This window comes from Drosophila montana, unplaced genomic scaffold (genome assembly GCF_035044405.1).
Source record: "Drosophila montana isolate Dmon_TW-CO22-7 unplaced genomic scaffold, ASM3504440v1 contig_2256_1, whole genome shotgun sequence".
In the NCBI taxonomy this organism is placed as follows: Eukaryota; Metazoa; Arthropoda; class Insecta; order Diptera; family Drosophilidae; genus Drosophila; species Drosophila montana.
Genome location: NW_026997144.1, coordinates 150016 through 176734, shown reverse-complemented (window position 1 = coordinate 176734; position 26719 = coordinate 150016). Strand labels below are relative to the sequence as shown.

The following is a 26719-nucleotide window of genomic DNA, read 5'->3' as shown; positions in this document are numbered from 1 at the left end:
TGAAAATGGCCAAAAAGGGAGTTATTATTTTTATTATCTCTAAATATAAAACTGTTTGTCCTGACTGACTGACTGATTGACTGACCGATTGGCTGACTGACTGTCTGATCACACAGCCCATACCGTAAGAGCTTTTCACTGTTACCTTAGTTAGTATACCCGCTATTATTCTAGATAGACATTACTTTTGGTCAAAATTCAGGAAAAAATGGTACCCCCAAATATCCTATGTAGACATAAGTCCAAATTTTTTACCCCCTTAACTTGGATTTTCATGAGGGTTGGCTCTTTGCTCATGGATTGGCCTCTAGATCAATTTAGAAATAACATTATTCTTGGTCCTTATTTATGTAAAAATGGTACCATCAAATATCCCATATAGTCATGTGTAGGTCAAAATTTCCCACATCCATAACTCGGTCAAATGACATCAGATATTCACGAGATTTGGTTCTATATTCATGGTTTTGCCTCTAGATCAATTTAAGATCTAAAACTGGCAACATTATTCTTGTGTTATATATTTCTAAATATGTTTTCCTACGCGCCAACCAGGCTCGATTGAAACTTTACACTGTTGTAAAGTACTAAAGTTTTCTGAACCTTTTTATAACCGGTTTTCGACTTTACAACATTTAATATATATAAATAAAAGAATTTAGCAACTTGGGAGCTTAAAACTCTGCCAGCTATTTTGCTTCCATATATTATATATATTTTATATTACATGCATTATATATATAATAATATAACTATTATATATAACGTCTTGTCTGCCGAGTACACAAAAATCATTTCTCAAATTATGAATAAATTGCTTTAATCTAACGAAAGTGTTGGAAATTTCACAATTTTTCAGTGAATGTTGCAAATGTGTGGCAAATGCAGCAATGTGGGCTAGGATCCAGTTAGCTGGTCAACTGGTCAGCTGGTCAATTGGGCATCTGCTCATTTATCATGCTAATGTCTCATAGCTGCTATACCTTCATATCATCATTAATTATCGCGACGCGTCGCGTCGCGTCGGGCTCTCTACTCTCCCTCTCTCTGTGTGGCTGCAGTGCCCCCCTCTGTGTTGACTCAACAGCTTAAACATTTATGCAAACATCAGCAGACAGTAGTTGCCCAGGGAGAGTGGACAGTGGACAGTGGCCAGCAGAGGGTATCGATGCTGCTGCTAATCCTGCCGGCTCCAGCTCAAATCACGTGCAAATTAATCATAGTTTCTGTGCGATTTGCCAAACGCTGCAAGTTGTTGCCAGAGTTGACAAATGATATGCCGCAGAAGAAAAAAAAATCGTATAAATGGAGATTTCACTTTTTCGGCTTTTTTTGCAGATTCAATTTGCATTTGGGATAATCAATCGTGGACTGCCAGCGCCTGCCGGCTGTTTGCTAATTTGCTGATAAGAAAGCAAAAGCAGAGCGATTCCTGGCGTATTTGCATAAATTTTATGAAATTTTATCTGCCAAAAAGAGAGAGAGAGACGGACACAGTTGGCCAGACAGAGAGACTAGATGAGATATGCGAATATGCATGCCGCAAAGGGGGTTGAGTTTATTTAGAGCTATTGTCTGGCCGTTGAGATGGGGTGTTCGTTATGAATATGCCTTAAATGTTGTTCTCCTCGTTATTGTTGTTGTTGTTGTCACCTTTTTTGTGTGTGCGTCATTGTGCGGCATGACAAACATGGCAACTTACACGTGGCTTAAGTCAACAGCGGCTAAAAAAGTTTAAAATATTGTTGAGCACACAAAAAGTTTGATTGATTTGGGTTGCTGCTGCTGTGCGTCCTTGTCCCGGGTTCGATCCATTGATTGATTTGCCTTCTTATTTTATTCCTATTCTTCTTTTTTTTTTTTGCATTTGGATTAGTGCAGAATTTTTATGCGTTGATTGGTTATTTGATATTCATGACGCAGCGGGTGAGCGGAAGATCGGAAAAGCTAAACGAGAGCCGACGAAGCGTGCCAATGGATTAATGTAATTACGGTTGTCGTAGGTTGTTGTCAATGAACGAAGATAGATTATGTTGCCGGGCAGGAGTTACATCAACTGGGGCTCTCAGTGTTGTCAGCAAGTGAGTTAATTCCCAGACTAGTCATGAGGTGCTTATAAATAGAAATATGCTAAGCGTTAATATTCTGATCTGTTGGTCGACGTTTTGTGAGTCAAATTGATTACATTTCAGGCATCACTTACATTTTTATTTATATTTTAAAACCTTTTGTAAGAATTTTAATACATCAATTCGGTTTTTCTGTGAATCCCACTTGAACTACATTTGAATATTATGATTAAATAAAATAACAATTTTATTGAACATATTTAGGTTTGATAAATTGGCATTTCAATTGAATATTATCTATAGTTTTAACTTGACAGGCAGAAAATCTTAAATTATCAACAATAGTATATGAAAGATACAACAAGTGTGTTTTAAATATCCAAAAGTATCTGAAAGATGTGTAAGGGTTAACGGTTTAAGGTCTAAGCATGAAATCATCTATAAGATACAAAAAAATTGCATGATAAATAATAATAGTAAATAATAAATTATTGTAGCACAATTCAAAGTTATCTAAGATCCATAAAGGTATCTGAAGAAAGGGAAATGATAAACAATTCGAGTTGTTCAAAAATAAATAATCGTTAATAATGTATTTTAATAATACAGTCATTCGTCACATCTGATAATACAAAGTTATAAAAGTATCTGAAAAAACCAAATCAATAATATATATATATATATGCAGAATCTTTAATAAAGTATTTTCATAATTAAGTCACATTTCACTTCAGATAATATAAAGTTATCTATGATACATAAAAATATCTAAAAGAAAAATTAAAAATAATGAAAATTATTGGTTGTTCAAACATTTTCGCATATATATCATATACAGTTACATCTTCACATCTGATAATACGAAGTTTTCTAAGACATATAAATGTATCTAAAACAATAACAATTATCAATGAAATATTTGGCTTATAAGCACCGTGCGGAGTCTTTAATACAGTATTCCGATAATTAAGTCATTCTTCACATTTGATTATCTCATGCAACAGATGCCTAATTGGCTCAGATAGCTAATTGCTTTCGACGCAAACAAACAACACAAACTAACCCACTAATAACTCTCATTAAATGTAACCAGAAACGCACACAAATCAGCGCCAATCACAAAACGAAACCATCAATTACATCCAAGAGACAACAACAACAACAAAAACAAAAATCAGATGAATAAAAGAGAGCACGCGGAAGTGTTTACAAATGTCAAAGAAAAACCCGTCCAAAAACAAAACAAAAAAAAATAAAAAAAAAACAAAACAAAAATTAAAAACAAAATAGAGGAAAAGTGTGTGCCCTTCTCCCAGTTTGGGGCAAAAGAAAAAATGTAGCTAACCGCATCTAAATCTGGTATCCCCAAATGTAACGTGATTTCAAAAGTTTCTCATGTCAATTTGAGATTTGGAATCGCTTGAGCAAACGTAACGAAAATGTCAATACCATTGACATTTGTTCCAGCACTCGAGCGACAACAACAAAAGGAGTGCTCTAGCCGGGACTGTCCGACTAGAAGATACCTCTTTGTAGCGGAGCGAACTTCCTGCTTTCCATTCATAAAAACCCAGATAAAAACTGTGTCTTTCATAATAAATTCGGTAAAGTGAGCTCCGAAATATGGTCAAAACAACTGATCTCATAATCGATATCGATTTTTATAGTGTATCGATTTTGTGCAAACGTATTAAGCTATGGATGAATTGAAATAAATTTGATTTGCAAAGGATACAGAAGTAGAAACTTTCCAAATTTCAAGTCTGTAGCTCTTATGGTTCAAGATTCAAAGGGTTCATACTGACATAGCTGCCATCTTCTGCCTGTCACATAAGTTTGCCAGAAATCAAAATTTCTAGCCATGTTCAGTGGGTACAGGGTATAACGAACAAGCGGAGCCAAAGGCCATTAGCGAGTGAGATGCACTTCGGAGTGGCTGACGACGTCATCGCGAGCGCCTTCACTTGATGTATTGTTTCAAGACATTTGATTTATATCACTTGCGCTGTAGACTGTGGGCCAGGGGAGCATTGAGGGGCACACACACAGAAAGGCATTTCTCCAGCTTGGCTGCTGGTTGTCTGGCTGCGATGCTCTCCGGTAATGAAACTCCAATCAGCGCTGGCCAGACGCAAGCGACTGGCTCCAGACCTGGGGCCCAGACTCTTGTGTCTTGGCTGCTTTTCTCCAACAATGTGTGGAGTGTCTCTGTCGACCAGCAGCAGCAACAACAACAACAACAACAACGATGATGCTGGACAACGGACGCAGAGACATCGAGTTGGGATTGCGTAACGCAGCCGAAAGTGGAGCAGCCGCCGCTGCTGCTGCTTTCTTTACCACGACTGTGTCAGTTACTGCCCCTCTCCCTTTCTCTCTCTCTCTCTCTCTCTTTCGCTTGCCCGCTGCTATCAACTCTTTTGACAACTGCATGATGCATTGCCCCAGTGGCCCAAAGTGGGTGAAAGGCTGCGCTTGCCTTCGCTATCCCAAGTCGTCGTTTGCTCCACTCTCTCGAGTCTGTCTTAATTTACGACTCTGGCGGTTGCGATAACAATTTGTCAGCTTAATGGCAGCGAAGGATGCGCGACAAGTGCGACAATGTCTCGTCGTCGACTCGTGTACGCCCAGATCCTCCCCACAACCCTCTCCTCTTTACTTTCCATATAATGACACGGAAGCCAGCAACAACGCACGAAAACGAAAACTACAATCAAAAAAATATGTTGCGTTTATTTCGAAATAATTGCGATTGCTCTGCTTCGCATTTTGAATGCACATTTCGTGACTCAAAGCAACAGGAACAACAACAGAGAGCATTACAAATGCGACTACAAAACAATTAGAGCTAATTGTGGAAGCGAGACAGCTAGACGCATGCATAAGTGCATTTTTATGGCTGGCACTTTGGCAACTCTGTCACAGCTTTTGCTAGTTTGCAGCTCCCCTCCCCTCCTGCCAACCCGCCAACCCGCCAACCCGCCGACCCAGCTCGACACGCCCTCTGAGCAGCTTTAACTGTTGATCAGCTGATTGGTGTTTACAACTTGCCTACACACACACACACACACATACACAACTATTAATAAATATACATATATACATATATAAAGAGCTTCAATCTGCATGCCAATTGACAAGCCCACGAAGCCAACGCTCCCTCCGCAACCCACACAGCGCGCTGCCCCAGCGGCAACTCGCGGCCGTCAGGCCCATTGCGAATGTATTCATTAGTCGCATTGCCGGCATCTAGACACTGAGCTTAACACACACACACACACACACTCGCACACATACATTTATGCACAATTATATATTGACAATTACAAGCGGTTGAATTTATGCTAATCTGAGTGCAAGTCCCGGGGCCAACAACTGTTCGTGCACTCCTCGCTGCTGGGGCTTGGGCTTTACAGCTAGAGATGGGCACGTGTCACGAACTGAACGCATAATCAAATGCTTCAAGCTTAGTGCGAGTTTTAGTCAAAACTTGAATTTGACATGAAGATAAATAGCAGTTGCTACTTCATTGTCAACGGTATGGAATACAAGTGGAAATTGTCTAAAATCCGTAGGTAGTAAAATTACGCTTAATAGCAGGAAATTCATTTTTAATAAATTTAATATATTTTTCTCCTTAAGAAATATTAGAAAAGAGTTTATGTAAAAACACAGACACCTACGCCCGTTTACTTATCATACTGCACTAATAAATGTTAAATTTATGGCTTTCTTACTAACGGGGGTTCGATCTATAATGAAATTGAAATAATTGAAATGTTAAATGATAATATGTAAGTTTGCGAAAAAGTTCATTGCATTATCTAATTTCAGTCTGTTTCTAAAAAAAGGTTTCTAATACCCATTAACGATCAGTTTTGTTAGTCAAAGCTCAAATGATAGTTAAGGATGACAGACAGTTAAAATGTTCTCTATATTCTTATTTCCTTGTTAACAAATTGTAAAAAATTGGTTGGTGCAACTCTCTAAGTAGGCAAAACTTTCTCTATGAGCTGCCTTATTAGGTGCCTCCAGGAATAATAATTCTGATATTATTATATGAAGAGCAAGAATATTTTTACATTTGTAGTTACAATTAGCTAAAAAGTGGCTGGTTAACGATATTATATTTGACAGACAAGTAAAGAAATGAAAAAAATATAATTGTAAAATGTTTTGCACGTACCATTTACCTCCTCGAGTTGGACACGTTTCCATCTCAAAGTCGGTGTAATCAGCGAGGGACAACGACAACGAGTTATGTTCAATTACGCCACTCGAACTGCATGTGTGTGTGTGTGTGTATTGGAGTGTGTAACTCGGAGCGATCTACGCATTCGCATTTGTTTGGCACATGTTTTCATTAATCTTACTTAGAGCCCCGTGTGGAGAGGGGGAGTGCGAAAGGTGAAGACTGAAAGATAAGCCCACAGACCACATGGAACCCGGCTCTGGGCTGGTCTGGGCTGGCCTGGCCTGGGCTGGGCGCTGGCGATCGAGATTTGGGCTTTGAGAAATGATGATGGTGGTAATCAGGGTATGTGCCAAAGGCGGGCGAGTCAAGGTTATGTGTGGACACCTTTAGGGGATTTCTGCGCGGTTTTGTTATGATTCATAAACAGACAGAAATCATTTGTTTTCATAGCGTTAAGGAAATAAAGTCTATAAAGCGGCTGAAGAAAAGATACAAAAGTCAAGCCGCAAGTCAAGGCCAAAATAATGATAAATGGGTATTCTGAAAGCAGCCAAAACAGAACTGAAAACAGAAGAGGCGAAACAATTTAATAGAACAGTCAAACATAATTTAATTAAATCCCAACATTTACTTATCGGCTAAACAAGTTCGCAAAGTCCAATTAAGCCAAATTTCTAATACCCTACAATCATTATAAATGCTTTAAAAGAGGGTATACCAGATAAGTGGAAATATATGTATCAGGCAGAAAAATATATATTGTATCATATAAAGAGAAAAGCTTTATGAGTCTTGCATTTTTCAATAAGCTAACATCAGGTTCTTGTATATAATATATTGAAGATGCCTTACGAATGCTTACCGTATTTTTCAGCTTTCGATAACACTATTATCGATAGTTTTAGATCGTTCCATTCATTCATCCACTCATTCAAATTTATATATATAAATTTTATATTATTAAATGTAATAAATGAATAATGATTAACATTAGAAATACATTATACCTTTAATAATCCCTTTTTAATAAGTCTAGTCTCAAAATACTCTAAAGAAAATAAATAACAGCTATTGCTCACTTTTGACTATACATATACTATCAAGTTTATATTGCTGCACAATGAAATTTGCACTTCATTTCTTTAGGGTATCTGGCTGTCAAGTACTCTTCAGCAAATCATTTCTACTTGTTGGCTTTTTTGGGCTGTCAAATTCAATTGTTGCGGTATCTGTGGCCCCCGTTGATTGTTTGTTCAGTTCAATTGTTTGCCCGATAATTTTTGGCCGCATCGCATTGCACAAATGCCATTTAAATTTAACCTTTTCAGCAGCCGATTTCTATTGCTCGCCCCGGGCCCCGCCCCCTGCCGGCAAACTGTTTGGCTAAACTATGCAAATTTCATGGCTAACAACAGCAGCCAAAGCTCATCAGGCAAAAGCCGGCAATTGAATCCGCTGAAGCGGCATTCAGTGTCTACCTGCCCAATTCCACATCCACATCCAAATCCAAATTGAATTCCCATTTAAAATCTCGCTGAAGAGCCGCCATTTGAGTATGACACGTCGGATGACGACGACGACGACGATGACGATGACGCTGACGATGGGGCTGGAAAACCGCAATATCATGTTGTTTAGTATCATTAAAGCACTCGATGGGTAGGCTTTAGGGGGGCAGCGAGGGGACAGGTTGCTGGCTCAATGCTACAGATTTCAAGTGAGCCAACAATGGATGGCATATCGCAAAATAACTGCGGCCCCTTCAATGGTACCCAATGGGCATTGTATGCAGATCGCAGCTATAGCTGAAACAACAACAGTTTCTTGACTCAACCTAAAAGACAACAACAACAAAAGGGTTTTTGTTATTCATGGAGTAAATGATATGCTACTGCACGGCAAAAACTTAACCATAGACCGAAACCATTTGAGAAGTGCCCAAAAAAAGTAAAACCAGCGTGCGCCAATTGAGAGTGCCAGACTAGCAGATACCCTGTCTCAAGCTGTCGTTACTAACATTCCGACTTTATTCTGTATGTGGCATACTTGGGATATGTATTCCTGATTAACTTCGGTGGTGTAATCCGATACTTATGAAACAATCAGGGCTTAATTATGGAAAGATGTCTATACCAAAGCGCTAGGTTGTACCTTTAAACAAATTTATTTTACAATCCTGGGTGGAATGGGGGAAAATATCATAAAAATGAAATATTCTCAAGCTAAGTGTACTATAGGAGAATCGCCATACCAAGTTTGATCGACTTTCAAGATCGACAGGTTCATGGCTAGATCGATTTAGCTGATCATCCAAGTAGATATGCTTTGTGGAAATGCTTCCATTGCCTGTTAGATACATTTGCACAAGCACATTATACCCTTCTTACACATTTTTGAAGAGTACAGGGTATAATAAAATGCTTTTGAATATCTCAGTAATCGATATACAATAGGTTTTGCTCTAAAAAAAAAAAAACTGGGAAAGTTTGGGCTGTTTGACATTCTACGCCAAAAGGCTTTCAATTATCGCCGCCAACTGCACTTAGCACTTGGATATTAAAGACTGCATTCTATGCGAGATCCGTGTGATTACCGGATTACCATATGCAGAGGCACTAACTAGTTTTTCCTATCCACTTTTAAAGTGAGCTGGGGGGAGGGGCTCGATTTGCGCAAGCTACGTAGACAGAATCCCGCGGCGCATCGCACAAATTACAAATTTTGTAATTGCCAAACAAAGCGAGCTACCTCGAAGAGCTGGAATTGGAGTTTCGAGTTGGGGTTGGCGATGGAGGAGAGGCTGGAGGCGAAGGTGTAGCAGACGCTGCTGTGCCATGGATTTACACAATAGTGTGTGGCAGCCAACAGAAAACGAGCCAAATTATTGTAGATACATTTACAAGTACGGAGCTACGTGCACATTGTGCAAATAGCTGACAAAATGCAGGCGAAGCGACTCCAGCTCCAGACATGAGACTGAGAGTGAGACTTACACCGAGAGATGGGCTTGGTTCGTGTAGGTTTCAACAGCACGAAAAGCACGAAAATTGTTTGATTAAACTAGCTATATAAATCAAAAAGTTCACCTGTAATTCTACTTTGGATTGAGACGCAATTGCAGCGCCTGAGCAAGAGCATGGAAAGAGTCTGGACTGCTGTGCAGATCAAGAATGGATCTTATGCAAGATTAACGTCTATTAAAAAACGATTAATTAAAATATATAGTCGAACAAACTGCCAAAGAGCCTCAACTGTCAGGATCAAGCTTTAAAGTTCGTATCTGAATCTCAGAACAATTCATGGCTAGATTTCGTGCCTATTTCATGATAAACACAAAATACGAATAAGTATTTCTGAGAGACATCGACTGAGACAGTTCCAAAAAGTAGCTTGAATATGAAGCTGGCATACTCCAAAGTGAGACTGAGGTTAAGATTTAAAGAGGGACTATCAAAAGTTAGTTCACACTAGTGACAAAACATATTAATTTCTCTATATTCGGGTAGATATTCAAACACGGCACGCCCATCTCTAATTTAGACCAAGACAAGACGTGCCCGGCTCCAGTTTACAATTCCACCTCCGACGCAGTCATCGGAGGGCAATTACAAAGTCGCGTCGCCGAGCATTACGAAAAGAAAAAGAGCAAAAATGCCATGCGATAACTTGCTGGAGCACTGAGCAAACCTAAGAGCCATGTGATTAGGCCAAAAACCACGTTGATGGCTCAAAGAAATCTCCACAAAAAATATAGCTCAGCTGGCGGGCCCCTTGAGGCTGATGTCGGTGTTCGATTCGTGTGGATGCGAATGTCGATCGTGTGTGTTGGCCAAATGCGGAAGTTGCTGGGTAAATTGTATCTTTGTTTTACAACTGTATTAGGCAGTGCGAGGTGGGTCAATTGGGCCCAGATGTGTTGCCCCCCCGCTGTAACCGCCAACAAGCACCAGTTGCGGGCGTCGTGCAATTACGCGCACCACCCGCTGGCATTGTGTGGTGCTCGCTTTTATTTTTATTAAATGAAATCAAAGCAATCATAAATAAACTTAAACTCGTTTGACCACAAAACACACAAACGACAACAACCACATACTCCACTATTTATACTTAAATTACAGATTGGTATGTAAAAAACGTGCAATGCGAATTGCACGCCAGCAAAATGTAAGCCATGGATTCAGATTCGCTTGGAGAAGTGGGATACGTAAGCGAAGGCACTCAACAGCCTTCGTGAATTGTGGAGTGTGGTGTGAAGTGTGTCCATTTGAGTCTGTCTCCATGTGTGCTCGCTTATTGGATGATTGGCTCTGTAAATGTATCTGGCTCCGACTTGGGCTCTGTTTCTGGCTTTAGCATTGGCTTTGGCCATGCTATAGACTCCGGACATACAGTTAATGTAATTGTCGCTGTGACACTGACACCACCTTCTACCTCCTGCCACCTACTGCTCCCACTCCTCGTCATTGTGGACATTACTCATTCAGCTGAGCAGCGTGCCAATTCAAAGGAACGCAAAAAGCGAGCGTACAAAGTCTTTTTTATCGCACCAAGTGCGCTACACTCCATTAGGCATATTGCTTTCAAACAAATTTATAATAAGGGTTCCTTAAAAGCAATTATATAGAGTGTAGAACAATCAAAAATTGTGTAGTTTAAAGCAGTTAGTAAAGAAGCATTTACATGTAGTATAGATTAGCTAGAAGTAGGTTGTATATTATACATTACTTATGATACATTACTTTGAGATCCATACAATAGAAGTAAAAGGGTTTCTTCTTGTTTAGGCAATTCCAAAGTACCGAAGTACACAATTAAAACGATATTATATACATATATCAAGTTGCTTAACAGCTAAGAATAGAAACTTAAATAAGCGCAAGAGAAAACTCCGAAAACAATACTGAGTAATGCTTATTTTAATTATCACAAAGGACCCGACGTGATTCATACAATCGAACATTTTTATAGCATTAAAAACAAATTTCTGATTAAATTTTACACCAAGAATAATTCTATGAAAAGTTGAATTTTAGGGTACGTAGTACGAAGAGTTAGTAGTAGAAATACATAATAGTATATAAATATGATACTATAAAAATATACAAATATAATATTTAGGTTATTGTATGTCATTTTTATATAATTCATTTTTTAACTAGACCTTTTTAAAATATATCTATACTTTGTGGAAAGTAGTTAGATTGTTTTTAATTATTTTCTTATTATTTTGAAAGTTCGATTCTCATTTTCATAAGTTTCTTATAGTTTTCCTTTAAATTAAATTGTCGAAGTGCTAGCAAAAAAATACTAATTCTTCATATATCTTTCGAATGCTCCTTTTTATTTGTACCCTTAAAATTTACTAATTAAATTTTAAATATTATTAAATAAATACATGCAATATATTTCCTTTATGTATTTTCGCCAATCATGTGTCTCATGTTCACCCCAATCAATTTTTTTTGGCTATTTACGCTCCCCTCTTTTGGTATCTCACTTTTTGAAACAATTATCTTTGCATCCTTCCTGTTTCCTCTAAATAATGATTTACCTGCCGCCTCACAAATCTCTTTCATTTTATGATCATAGCTGCAAAATGCATTGATACCTCCAGTCGGTGCAGCGTCTTTCCTGGGTCGCCTTCACTCTGAACTTTTCGGATATAATCTCGGGTTGTAGCTCGTGCTGCACACAACGTCGCACACTTTTCAGTTTAAGTTACGGTTGCAGTTTCTGTTTCAATTTCAGTTGATTTTTAATTTTTTTTGTTTTTTTATTTATTTTTTGTTTTTGTCTCGATTTTTATGATCCAGTATTTACAAGCGTGTTTAATCGTAATCGCGCCACAGCCACAGCAGCTCGCACAATATGAACAACGTTGTTGTTGTTGTTGTTGCTGTTGCTCACAATATGTTGTTGTTGTTGCTGTTGCTGCTGCCTTTTTGCATATTTCTCCCGCCTCAATCAATTCGCAGTTGATTTTTATTTCAGTTTCCCACTCATTTGCATTTACCATAAATTCAATTAAAGTGCCCCGTTGCCGTCTTTTTATTTATTTCTTTTTTACTTCCAGCTAGCATGGCTCTGCACCTATTTTACAACACTTTAACAGCACTTTTACAGCACTTTTGCAGCTCTTTAGCAACTGTGTGACTTTTTTTTATGGCTCAAACATTTTCTTGATTTCTTTGCATCTGCCCCGTTTTTGGGGGAACTCGTGTTATTTACACGCTTTTAATTCAATTTCAATTGCACAATTAATCATGCGCTTGGTACACCTTGGCACACACACACACACATATGCACACATATGCCTGGAAATTCACTTTTGGATTTTCCTTGTGCGTGTTTTTCGCTGCTCGCTTGAAGTTCAACGGAGCGTATGAGCGATTTTTACTTGTCTCTGCTTGTTGTTGAACTCTTTTGTGTTAATTAAACGCTTTAATATCGCTGCGCTTTGTTGACGCTGTCATAACAGTACACACTCACACACACTCACACACACACACACCCACATAGCATAAACAATTGCATTTTTTAGTGGCGTTCCGTGCAAAATGATTGATTTGATTTCTCAGTTGAGCCCCAGAGTCAAGAAACGCGCAACGAAGCAACAACCCAGCAAACAGAAACAACAACAACAACAACAACAATTAAACAGCCAACGCACAATGGCAAACACATTATTTATGGCGCTCAATGAGCTCCAAGTGCATGAAATTTTTATTATTATTTTAGTTTATTTTTAAATACAACTCAAGTATTTTTCAATATCTTTGCACAGACTCTGTGTGGAGTCGTTGGAGTCGTTGGGAGTCGGTGGCTTTTAAGGTGCGTCGCATTCGTGTTTTGAATAGCGGAAATTCCACATGAGCACACACCAAAAAGACAACCGCCTGTCGCAGTCGCAGCAACAGCAACAAATGCAGCCAGTTGCCAGTTGCCAGTTGCGAGTTACAGATACAAATACACCGAAAGTATCTCACAGATACGGGCAATTGGCTCTGTAGCTGTGCAATAACATTGACATTTAGAATGCAGCTCACACTGAACTGAACTGAGCTGAACTGAACCATTCATAATTGCAAATCTCTGCCATAAAAAGCTATGAAAATCAACAGCCGAACGCACCGGACACCAGAAAGTGCACACAAATCTACAAATCCACTAACCTTGTGGCCCCGACCATAAAAAATTGCGTATCGATTCCGTCGTTTTTGACGTCTTTGGTTGGTGGTGGTTGGTCGTGCTTTTGAGCCTGATTCAAGCCAGAGTCGTGCACTGGCCCGGGCCAATTACAGTGCACTTGCCACTTGCCCATGGAGTGGGCCAAGATGCCGACCACGACCGCAAAATGAAACTGTAGCTGGGTGGGAGGCTCCACTTGTTGGCCAAGGGGAGAGATGGGGACAGACACGGTTTGTTGTATCAACAGCCATGTGGAGTCATGCGACGTAGATCAATAAGTTAATCGTCAGGATGAATAAATCTTACATCAAAGTGCAATTGAAAGGAAATATTTCTTCAATCTTAGAACTAAGCTAGAAATTATTGTATTTCAATCTATTTGTAGCCTGTTTCCATAAAATGGATATAAGTCTGATAGATATAGATATAGATATAGATATAGATATAGATATAGATATAGATATAGATATAGATATAGATATAGATATAGATATAGATATAGATATAGATATAGATATAGATATAGATATAGATATAGATATAGATATAGATATAGATATAGATATAGATATAGATATAGATATAGATATAGATATAGATATAGATATAGATATAGATATAGATATAGATATAGATATAGATATAGATATAGATATAGATATAGATATAGATATAGATATAGATATAGATATAGATATAGATATAGATATAGATATAGATATAGATATAGATATAGATATAGATATAGATATAGATATAGATATAGATATAGATATAGATATAGATATAGATATAGATATAGATATAGATATAGATATAGATATAGATATAGATATAGATATAGATATAGATATAGATATAGATATAGATATAGATATAGATATAGATATAGATATAGATATAGATAGATATAGATATAGATATAGATATAGATATAGATATATAGCTAAGTTATTCAGATAAACAGTTCCTATAGGCATTCTCACGATTGTATTTGCTTCATTCACGACTTTTACACTCCCACGATGACATTTAAGTAATATTAAATTTAACGAGCAAAGAACTGGAAGATATCTATCAAACGACTTCCTAATAAGTTGTTAAACATCCTCACAGGTATTTCAACACTTTGAAACTAAATATTTTTGCAATGTGTCCCCCCACACACCCGGCTAACAACATTTTTCGCAACAAAATATTTTCGAGTTGCAAAAACGAAACGTAAAACGTTCTTTGGCAGCACGCTTCGAACATCGTAGAGCAGGCACAAACAATGCCGTAATGACCCACTCAGCAGGCAGGCAGGCAACCACACAACAACAACAACAACCAGCTCGTGTGATAGAAAGATGGCATCATAACTTAAGCATAAACGTCACCATTAAAACATTGGCAACAATGCCCAAAAGCGGCTTCAAGTGGCCCAAACTGCACTCGTCGCCAAGGTGCAGGCGGTGCAGGTAAACGTGGGTAAGCCAGGCGGCTAACACAGTGCACCACTGACTGCACCGCAAAACGATGCCAACTCAATAGAAGCACATCGAACGACGCCTTAAGAGAGTGTCCAACTGCGAACCAGTTAAGAGTCAGGTCGAAGAGACACAAAGCCAATTGCTGAGAGTCAGCCACTGGCGATACCAGATTCCGACACACTAAGCCCGAGCTGAGCGAAAACGAAATCAAACTGAAACCGAAAGTCAATCGGCGCTGAGCTCCCTCCCAGGCCGAGGCCCCAAAGCGGCGCCACTTCTGTCAGTCTCTTCGCGAAGAAGAACGCGTAGCAAATATCAAAGAGATATCACAGCTGCAGTCGCTGCCGTTGTCGCTGCCGCAGTCGCAGTCGCTGTCTGCGTCGGCTGCGCATGCTCATTTTTGGCGTCTTCAAGCAAATCGCCCAACTGGCAAAGGTTTCAGTCGTAATTTTGGCAGCCGAACGTGCGGAGCTTTTGGCCAAGAGACGCGCGTGCCGCAACGAACCACAACAACAACAACGAGTCTAATTACAACAAGTGCGTAGTGTGAGTTAAAGCTGAAAAGAATATTTAAATTAATTTTAAATATTTGATAAAAAACAAAAATCAATCCGAAAATCTGCCATAAAAATGCTACAGTTTTGTTTTGTTTCTATGAGCCGCAAGTGCATAAATATTGTTGAGGCTAATGCAAAAGTACTTCAAAAAGAGCTCAGCAGCAGAAAGTGCGAATCATAAAAGTACACACAACTATTTGGCTATAGATACAAATGTATCTGCAAGTGCGCTGCATGTGTATCTCGTAAGCTGTATCTGGTTAGCGTGCAAGGTTCAAATGCACGGCAAACACTTGCCAAACTCAACGTTGTTGTTGTTTTTTGTTTGTTTTTTATTTTATGTAAATTATGACTTTTGTAATTATCGCACTACAACTAACAACAACAAATTGCGGCTGCCATATGCAATCGGCAATCGACAGAAAAAATAAATTAAAAATAATAACGACTTGTAAATATTTGAAGTTTGCGCTTTTAATTAAATGAAAAATTGCAATCAAATTTGATTAACATATAACATGGCAACAAACATGGCCAAAACCAACAACAATTGCAACAACAACAACAACAACAACTGCAATAACTAGTGAGTACTCAAAAACTCGGCCGACCGAGCTAACCGCAGAAGATCCAAGACCAAAATGTATACCAAAACCGTGGAAAAGCGTCAAGTGTGAGGTTCTCGTGTGATCTGCGATCATTATTGCTTATGAGCTTATGAGCAGGCACTCTATATGTTAGTCTGCGAACAGGTCTGCAAATCTGGTAGCTGCATTAATTACAAATCTATTTAAATGAGTCTGACAGCCCGTCGCGCCGCAGGTGAGCTGCAACGAGCCGCAAGTTACGAGCCAAGTGCCAAAGATGATCATTTTAAGTGCTGTCGCAATCATCTGTTGCCAACGGATTTATCTTTAAATGATAATGAGGTGCAATTCCTAAGAATCTGCAGCTCAGTAAAAAACTTGGACATGTTGATTACGTTGCGAAGTTAAAGACTTGACGCGAGTTGAAGTCTAATGAAAAAGTGGCTTTGAATAAAAACTCTTGCGAAGTTGCGAAGGAATTTATAAAAATAATAATAATAATTTATTAATATAAAAGCAAAATATATAATAATTAATTTTTTATATCAAGATGAACTTGAGTTCAAGTGTTATTTTGCCTAGATTGCTTATGGATGGTTTCTGTAGACTGTTTGCTAAGAATTCTTTAATGATTTCATATAAATAAACAATATTTAACACTTTTGATCAGCTCCAGCTGCTGTTTAAAAAAAAGGTGAATAATATTAGTACCAGATAAGAAACACATGCTCATACAATTATTTGCTCTTAAACAATAAAAATAAAACGAAATTTGAATTTGTATGTGAATATGCAAAAATTTTGAGAATAAATTTCTCACTACAAAATATTATAAAAAATCCCTGTTCCGCTTTCAAACAGTTGTTCATCAAGATGAGAAAAAACGCGAAAAATTCATTTAAAAAAATTCAGACTCATATTTATGAGCTAAGTTTTATTAATGTTTAATCTTATAGATGAATATCGTGATACAATCATATGATGAGGATTATTTTGAATAAAAGATACAATTTTAAAAGAATGTTGAATTGAATCTTAAAAAAATATTTAAGTCAGTGAGTTAGTGAATCTTAATGCGTTTTGAGTTAGACGAGGGGTTATAAAGTTCCTTGCATTTTATTTTTGTGAATTAATACAAATTTGAAAATGTTTTCTATTTTCAAACTACGCAAACTTCTTAAAATATTTATCTCAAAGAAGCCTAAACTACTTTATTTTGAATGTTATTAACGACTACTCAGATCTTTCTTGAAATTTCTTATAGTTATTTTTTGGAATTTATGTTTGTAGCTTTGACATTAGTTCATTCAGATGTTTTATATAATTGAATATGTGAGATAATATGCATATCTCTTATATGGAAATTAATTTATGACCCATTCAAAAATCTTGATCTTTGATCTTTGGAGAACTTAGCGCATCGATTTATTTAAATTCTTGAAAACTATTATCTTTTATGAGACCCGTGTGTTTTTGTCGTTTTACTTATTGATTTTTTGTAAAGTTGTACCATAAATATGTTTTTTTTAATTATATGAATATTCAAATGAGTTGCTATTAAAATTATTGATTTGATTGCAGCAGTCTCAATTAAGTTTGCAACTGTCCATCACATTAATAGACAAGTTTTCTAATTATTATTTTATAGCGTACTTTAAACTACTTGTAATAAATAAATTCAAAGTATAATATTTATTTAGTACACTTATTATTTATTTATTATAATTGGCTTTTTATTTATTTGAATTACATGACTTCTATTCTGAATGAACTAATAGAGTTTATATATTTTTCTAAATTATTAGACGATTATTTGTTAAGTATCAACATTTTCATTTCCTTCAGTTTTTTTTACTATTTTAAATAGAATTCCTAAACATTGGTTGTTTCAAATGGAATTTGAATACCTTATGACTGTCATTTTCTGCCTCTTTTTAAATACTTTTGATTTGATTATTGAATAGTTAATGCACATTTGATAACTCCCAATGCAGTTCACCTCGTCGTCAGTCACTTTTCGCAGTTCACGACAATGATCGATCACACTTCACTTCACTAAGCTCAGTTTAGCTCTCCTATGATAAAGTACGAGTATGTAGGTCGCTTTTCTCACCCCCAAGTGCAACATCCTTGGCATACTCTATCAATTATCGATTATTCACTGCCATGACGCATCGCAAATGCACTCACACAGAGACAGACTCATTGAGAAGAGAAACAGACAACTAGCAAATTACTTTACAAAATTGTAACATGCACAAATATGAGCATATAGTCGTTTGGCTGCCATAATCCACATCCACAGAGCAATCGGCAAACACACAGAAAACACATCCACCCGCTGCCGGAGCAGCTGGTTACTCAGTTAATCAGTTACTCCTCCCCCCCCCGTTGATGGCTCGTAGCTGTTGGCCAACTGTGGCGAACTATGGCTGGCTCGCTGGTTCACCTCGCACATCTTGGCCGGCACTTGGATAGATACTTAAATGCTTACGTGCTGGCTAGTACTGTACAGGCAAATAAAATCAAAAAGCATAAACAATTTATTTTACAAAAATAAAAAATAACTTTGAACTGCAGTTGCACACATCGGCTACAGCATCTGTTTTGGCTGCAGCTTTGCTTCTGGCGCAGATTAAAGCCACAAAATGACTTAACTTATAAGCAACTCAATGCCTGCCTGGCATTTGCAATGGCTGTTGTTGCAGTTGCTGCTGTTGTTGCTGTTGTTGTTGTTGTTGCTGCTGATGCTGATGCCGCAACAAGTTCGTGTAATCAATGCAATTTAGTCGCTAGCCATGTCAGGAATGTGGTGCATAGGTCGACTGCCAGTTAGCCACAATGCGAAACACGTCTCGTCCGAGTCTAATTCCAAGTCTCTGCCTCTGTCTCGAGTCCGAGTCCGAGTCTGACGTGTGAACAGACCGCCAGAATATAGAGAGTTGTGCAATAGATCGAGCATAGATTGAAGATTGCACTAACCACGTATATTCGCGGTGCCCACTTTATGGTGCATTCAGGCGTAAATTCATTGCTCAAAGGTGTTCTAATGGTTGCCCAAATGAGCCCCCGATGGGCCATTGTGTACAACATGTCTACATGGTAGCACTAATACTTCACCTGTTTGATATTACAAAGTAGATAGTACCTGCTATTAAACGCAGCTACAGTTACTAACTAGAGGTGAGAGGCGCAAAACAAGTTACGATTGCCAATTGCCAAGAATTCGCCGACGAACCGACAAAACCTTACAGAAACTCGTTTGGGGTGTTATACGAATAGATTCTATGAGCCGCAAAAACAAAACATTGCTTCAGATTATCAAAGTATATTGGTTTTTACAGCATTTCCAGTTCCTTAATCTTCTTGACTAGTTTTAAAGCACATCCATCATCTATTTGAACAAATACAAACCTTTTGTTTCCATTCGATATTGAATAATCCAACATTTGGATATTTGAAGCTTTTCATAAAGTTAAATACTACCAGCATGAATTTGAGCACGGTCTTGACTTGTTCTACTGATTGATGTCAATCCTAACAGATTTTATATTAAAGACATCAATTTCGAAGGTTTTTTTTCTAAACATTGTTTCAGTATATTTTTAAAATAAACGAATTTTGTTTTTTTTTATTTTTAAATTTAAATTCTCAAAACCCCTGAAATATTTGTATTCGTTTAATCCCAAAGTCTGCTGAACTTTTTTATTAAGTTTTTCAAACAAACTTAAGAAAACAAATTAATATGTATATTGCCAATGTCTAAGAAGGTTAAAAACTTATGAATATATTGCCAATTTCTTGCTATTACATATTGCTAATTTCTTAGGAATTTTTCTTTTCTACTCCTTTGATAAACTAGTTAAATTTCAGTTAAACTTTCGTTTTTACATATATGTATATTAAGTTACTGCAACTGTCTATTTCAGATTGGGCCAAGTGTGAAAATATTGGCTAAGAATTCTACATATTGAAAAAAATTGAAAAAATATGAACATTCTAATTTTTCCAAGCTATTTATTGTATTATTCTCCAATCCTTTCTGTTTTTATGTTTGAAACCTTTTCGTTCTCTTTTAGACAAAATTCTGTGATGAAATTAACTAAAATTTTCCTTGAACATTTTATTAACTAAAGAATTGAGCAATTGAGAAAATGTATGAAATAAAATATCCATTGCAGGGACCACTTAAACATAATTTAGCTTTGTAATTTTGTACATCACGGCACATTTCCCAGATGACTTAACCGCCTGGCCATAAAGTTTTTCTCTGATCACGCGCATCTCGCATTAGTTAAGAGTTGTCTTATGAGGCAACTGCGGAACACATTCGCCCGACCATTAGCAGCTTTATAGTTCGAATCAGCAACGAGTTAAGTGAAGCACACGTAATTGCACTGTTTATGCTGTGGGCAATGAGTTACACCCATGTCTGCCTCAAGGCGACCCTAAAGCAAGGTTCTTTAGAGCCCGCTTAGCCGGCCGTCAATTGCTGCTATGACCTTTTGTATTTGGCTGTTTTCCCGCCACACAACTGACCTTAGCAAATCTTCGAGCCAAAATTATAAAGCTGCAAGCGAAGCTATTAATAACTGCCCAGCGAATTTTGCACAGTGCATTGAGAGAGAGAGAGAGAGAGAGGGAACCGCGGCCCAAAGACTGGCAAAGTGCCAGAGTGGAACCGAGCCGAGATTCGAGAGCTGTGCTGCAGCTCATTAAGCGACCAACGAACGGGCAACAGCTGTTGATGTTTGTTGTTCAATGTTCGTTGTTCGTCTCTTTGCCATAGTCTCTGCCCAAGTTGCAGCTACATGGGGGCACTTGAGCCGCACTTTGCAACGCCAGGGCAGACAGGCAACCAGCCAAGACGCGGCTCTAAATGAAAACAAAAGTGAAAAGGTCAGCACCCAGGCAGGGAGTCGAAACTCAAGAAATGGCTGACGCAGACAAAGACGCAGATGCGGAGCTAGATGAAGATGAAGCTCCGACACTCAGCCAAGTGTAGCGCGCTAAGCTCAAGCGATTTGCCAGATATACTCTTACTAGTAAGAAGTATCACAACTAGCTTAAAACTTGATATTGAACAATATTAAATAGTTCTACTTTTATATATAAAAGTTTTCGCTTTAATAACCCCTTTGATATCTAAAAGGAGGATCTTTAAATAGAGATCGGCACCTGTTTATCCAATTTTTACTGCCGCTAACTCAAGGTTTAACTATTAAATTGAATTTAGCAACAATTCAAAGAAAGCATATTTCGTGCTCTAAGGAGAAGTTACTTTAAAGTTATTTCAAATGATCTAATAACTCAGCTGTCTATTTTGATACAATAAATTAAGTCTTTGTTTGACTGTTGTTATAAGTCTCGCCTTTTTTGAGAAGTATTAGCAATAAACTTATGCCTTTCAAATGTTCAAGCTCTAAGCCGTAGATGACTCAGCTTTTTTATAATCTTTATCCTTTTACTTATCCAGTATTAGATTAGCATAAAATTGATTAGTAAAGAGTTCACGGATTATAAAAGTTTATCTACAACTCTCCCGAAAAAAATGTTCCCCCTTTAAGTATGATGTTCCTTTAGATTTTATTTTTTATTAGAACAAATTTAGTATAAAGTTAAACAAAATAATTTTTATACTTATAAGGTAAAATATTAAAAAAAATGTTTTTCGATAGGTAAATTTTCTTTAGATCAATTTTTATGTTAGTTCTTAAACACTGCTCAATAATATTAATATAATATAAGCTTTTCTCCTCTGCTCTAAACAATTATTTTAAATTTTTCTGCATAAGCTAAATTTGTAGTGTATTTATAGATTTTAATGGGCCTTAAAATCTTTTGTTTTTAGCCCGTTATTGCCCGTTTCTATTGGCCGTTTTCCTGCTAACAAGTTGCGCATGCGCTTGTCTTGGCCCAGAGGCGCAACATTTGCAGCCAGTTGCCAGTTGCCAGTTGCCGGCACGGCTCGGGCTCAACCTGACTCGTTGGGTTGCCCAATGTGCGAGTACTTGGTAAAGCCATTCGCATTTTAATCTTTCTAAACTATTGGGCAATACTTTTGGGGCATCTGGGGGCCAGGCCAATATGCGATTATCTACTGCAGTTGCAGTTTGTTGCGGATGGGAAACCGAAATCAAAAATAGCGGCAATTTGAAGAAGATAAACGTGGTTTTGTGGTCATTAATTGTGGCTGCTGCTTTTGTTGTTGTTGTTGTTGTTGTTGGAAGGGGCTTTGTTGTATTTAATAGAGTGGGAAATTAGGCAGGGGAAAAATGCGCGTAATTGAAGAAGCAGCCGTGAACTGGCATCGACTGCGGCTAAGTCGACCCAAGTCGAGTGACAACTTTCAAATGGAAATGAATTATTTGCAGCACTTTCATTTTGTGGCACATTTGCAATTCGATTTCCTTTCCCAATACATTTTACAGGAGACGCGACCGAAAATCATCCGAAGCCAAAAACCAAACAACTTTGACTTTAGCCCTCCCGAAATTGGATTTGGATCTACCGCTGATTCCTTGTGATCGCTCTGACATTAGCAAATGCGGCAAAAGAGTCGACGCGACGTCTGCTTTGAGAGACAATAGCAATTACACTCAGACGCTACAGACGCGCAGCGATTGCTTATGTAATCTTTGCCAGCAGCCAGCCACTCAGACAGCAATTGACATTTGGAGCTAAGACGAAAAGAAAAAGGTGAACCTCGCTAGCTGCTGATCATGGACGGACACAGGCCGCTTGAAGATGCCGCTGGCTTGGCTAATAATGAGGCATCGTCAACAGCAGGCAGCGTCAACGGGACGGGTCTGCGCCGTCAGCCGACCAAATATCCGCACGGCCTCAACATAACTGTGCAGACCATCGATGATGCCAAGGCTGATGATTACTCCCGCGCCTCCACATTAAGGAGCAGCAGCAGCGGCAGCGATGCCGAGTCCTGCTGGACCGACACCCAGAAGTATCGCATCGGCATGCTGGGCAGTCCCGAGACGCTGGCTGAGCTCCAGGTGCGCCGCTATAAGTATCCCCTGACGGCCAACTATTATCTGAACCGAGCAGCTCCCTCCGCTGGCCAGCAGCAGCAGCAGGAGAAGCCCACGCCCCTGATGCTGCTGGGCTATGCCAGGCGCGCCTGCCGCTGGAAGTATCTGCGCTGGCCCATCATCTTTGTGGCCAGCGTGCTGCTCTTCTTCGGACTGATCACCTACTGCCTCTGGCTGCACGACGTCAGCGTCGCCCGAGCGCGTTTTCTGCAGCGGCGCTACGAGGCGACCAGCTCCAGCTCCAGCTCAACCACTGAGTGGGAGGGCCTATTCGATGAGGAGACAACGGAGGCGCTGGCAACTACCACAGCGAATTCCAATGTTATGCAAGAGTCTACGCGACTGAGAGCAATCGAAATAAGCAGGGAACACACGACTTCCATGTCCGTGACGAAGGCGGAGACGCCCACGGGAGACGATGACTATGATGATGTACTGCTGCCTGCCGACAGTATTCGCTTCACCTCCGGCCACCAGAACAGCTTCGGCGTGCCCATCGAACAGGATAAGCGAATGCTGCAGCTACTCAAAGATGTAAGTATTTAGCTAGGGAATATGTACTTAGCTATTTTTCATTTATGAACCAACAACATTTTATAAAGTTAGCGGAATTTTTGATAGGGGATGACAAACAGATTTTTGTGTTTTCCCTTTTTAAAATGATTACTAAAATTAACTCAAACATTCCTCTCACTAAGCGCACCTTTCCCTCCTCAAAAAAAGGGACATTTTGTCTCTCTAAGTCGAATACTTCTAATGCCACGTGTTCATATTTTAATAAGAAAATACGAAGAAAAATTTTTTTGTTTTTTCTGTTTAAAAAATGTTAAATTGAATATATTTCAGACCTAAGCTTGTGAAATTTTGTGTTTCCTTCAAAAACTCTATAACATCCTAAATATATATTTTATATACTGTTCCGTTGTTATCTTAACATAATAATAATGAAAGAACTATAATTGTCAGAATTCTTGAGGTGCCTATTTCACGAGAAACTTCTTTAAGATAACATTGAATAACAAATTTTATTTTTCTTATAAAAAGCCTCTACTTCCTCCCATCGCCTTTCGAACTTGAGTTTCCCAATTTCACGAGAAACTTCAAACTTTAACTTTTATATTATTTCAAGCAATCAAAATCCAACATCCTATATATATATTTCATATACTGTGCTTGTTCCATTGTTATCTTTACATATGAATAATTGAAGAACTAAATTAGTTCTGATTCTTGAGTTTCTAATTTAACGAAAAACCCCTAAACTTCTTTAATGGTTTCACATCTTGAAGTAAACATTTAACAAGAAATTATGGTTTTCGTCAAAAAAACCTTCTACGTCATCCCATTCCCATTCGCAGCTACTGCCGAAACCACAGTCCACACCCCCCGCCAATGTGCATCTGTTGACCCGCGTGTCGCCGACTCTGCCTCCGCCCTCGGGGGTCAGTGGCAGACCGACTGAGGCGATGACCACGACGCCATCGAGCAGCATTGGCAGCGGCTGCATCTCAACGGCGTTGCCCATGTGTCGCGGTGTCCTGGACTATGATCTGACCTACAACAATGGGAATGGAGCGCCACGGGACGCCGCCTCAATGGAGGCATATGAGCAGCTCATCAGCGCCAACTGCTCGGCACGCGCCGTAGAGTTTGTCTGCGCCGCCCTGGAGCCCGAGTGCCGGCCCCTGCACATTGGACAGCTGCCGCCGTGCAGGCGCATCTGCAAAGGTAACACAGCAGCAGAGAGAGATGGTGGGAGGATGAGGTGGTGGTGGCTCATTAATCAGCTGCGCTGTTTCCTTTAGCCATACTGGAGGCCTGTTCCATTGTCATCGCGAACTCGGACCAGCTGAGCGAACTGTTCGACTGCAGCCAATATCCGGATGCCCATGAGACGCACAAATGCGAGGATCCCACACGCAGGCGTAACTTTTGCTATGGCAATGAGTTCCAGTGTCACGACGGAAGCTGCATTCCACAGCAGTGGCAATGCGACAACATCAAGGACTGTGCCGGCGGCGAGGACGAGGATGAGCAGTGTCTGGTGTGCGAGCACGAGGAGTTTCGCTGCCGCTCCAACGAGAAGTGCATACCGGAGAATCTGCGCTGTGATCTCAACTACGACTGCTTCGATGCCAGTGATGAGGAGGACTGCGACGAGTACGGCTCCGGCGATGCGGCGCCCTTTGACGAGGCCGAGCTGAACGCATTTCCGCGCATTTTCTCCTACGCCAGTTTCCTGTCGCCCAACGAGACGAACGAAAAGCTATACACTTACATCACAGCCACCACGGACGAGGAGGCCGGCACTGAGACCAAGTTTCAGGTGCATCAGGTCGCAGCGCCTGCGCCAGCAGCAGGGAATGCCAGCTCCGAGGAGCCGGCAGCAGCCGGCGGGCCCAAGGGCTTTGGTAAGCTTTGGCTTTGATTCACTCCACATTTGGCTCATCTCTGCACGCGCTCTAGTTAACTTTCGGGACAGCAAGGAGATCATGATGACCAGCGACTCGGAGAACAAGTTCAAGTATTCCGCCCAACGTGCCAATCGCACCACCAGCAAATTCAGCATATCCACAGCCACCGTGCCCACCCGAACCGCCAGTGCGATCCCATCCGCGGCACTGGCGCAGCAGCGCGAACGGGAGCGCATCACGATCAGCAGCTCGAGCAGCAGCAGCACGAGCACCACGTCGAGCACCATGGCCCCACCCACCAGAGCGACAGGACGCTGTCTGCCCCATGAGTTGCGCTGTGTGAGTGGCAAGTGCATAACCGTTGATCAACTGTGCGATAAGGTAGGCAATCCATGGGAATTCCGGAACTTCACTCTCAAAGCATCCTTCCCTTCTTTCCGTTGAGCGCAGCAAATCGACTGTCCGGATGCGGCTGATGAGATCATGTGCGTCTATCGCGAACGACCCAGCGTGCGCGGACTTACCACTACAACAACAATGAAGACCACGCCCACAACAATATTAACAACAACAACAGCAGCAGCAATAATAACAGCAGCAACAACAACAACAACAGCAGCCACAACAACGCCGCCAATGACCACAACGAGACGTTCGGTGCGAACCAGCCCCAATCGAAGTCGAAAGCCCAAGTCCTAGACAGCTAGGATATTAGCTGATGTACATTATATGGAATCTTATACTTATATTAATATTTATATATTACTTTCTTATCTTTCTGTATTGTATCTTTGAAATGCGCGCTCGCTATATGTATGATATATTATTGGCTAGATCGTAAGTTGTTAGTAGATTGTTTGACTATTTTTATGTACCAACTGCCAGACGTGTGTTTGGTACGTGTGTGTCTCTTAGCAATAATAAAGTTAAGATAATAGATAATCGACGGGCAAATATGGGTAAGTGAAAAGGCTCTAAATAGCTGAAACACTCCGATGTCTATTGTATTCTCTTTTGGACAACCTTGGCAGGAGCATAAAAAATGTTCCATTGTCTTTTCCAGTAAATAGCCAGAGAGCGCCACAACAATCGACAGCAGACCTCTCTCCTCAATTCAAATTCCGTTCAATACCTTTGAAATATCATAATGAAATCGATAGAAATAAAATATGAAAAGAAATAACAATTAAG

The 26719-nt window shown here is 39.4% G+C and overlaps 1 protein-coding gene across 2 annotated transcripts; it reads left to right on the top strand.

The window, feature by feature from the left end:
- Positions 1-15144: 15144 nt before the first annotated feature.
- On the top strand, positions 15145-26470 carry LOC135427750 (uncharacterized). Of its 2 annotated transcripts, none has more exons than XM_064681349.1 (6): positions 15145-15461; positions 22500-23648; positions 24473-24842; positions 24920-25525; positions 25581-25909; positions 25979-26470. In XM_064681349.1, the coding sequence occupies exons 2-6, from the start codon at positions 22791-22793 to the stop codon at positions 26225-26227; spliced, it is 2412 nt and encodes an 803-aa protein (XP_064537419.1). In that variant the 5' UTR covers positions 15145-15461; positions 22500-22790; the 3' UTR covers positions 26228-26470. The 2 variants fall into 2 exon arrangements, with proteins under 2 accessions (XP_064537419.1, XP_064537418.1); XM_064681348.1 differs by having other exon boundaries at positions 15145-15470.
- Positions 26471-26719: the final 249 nt, after the last annotated feature.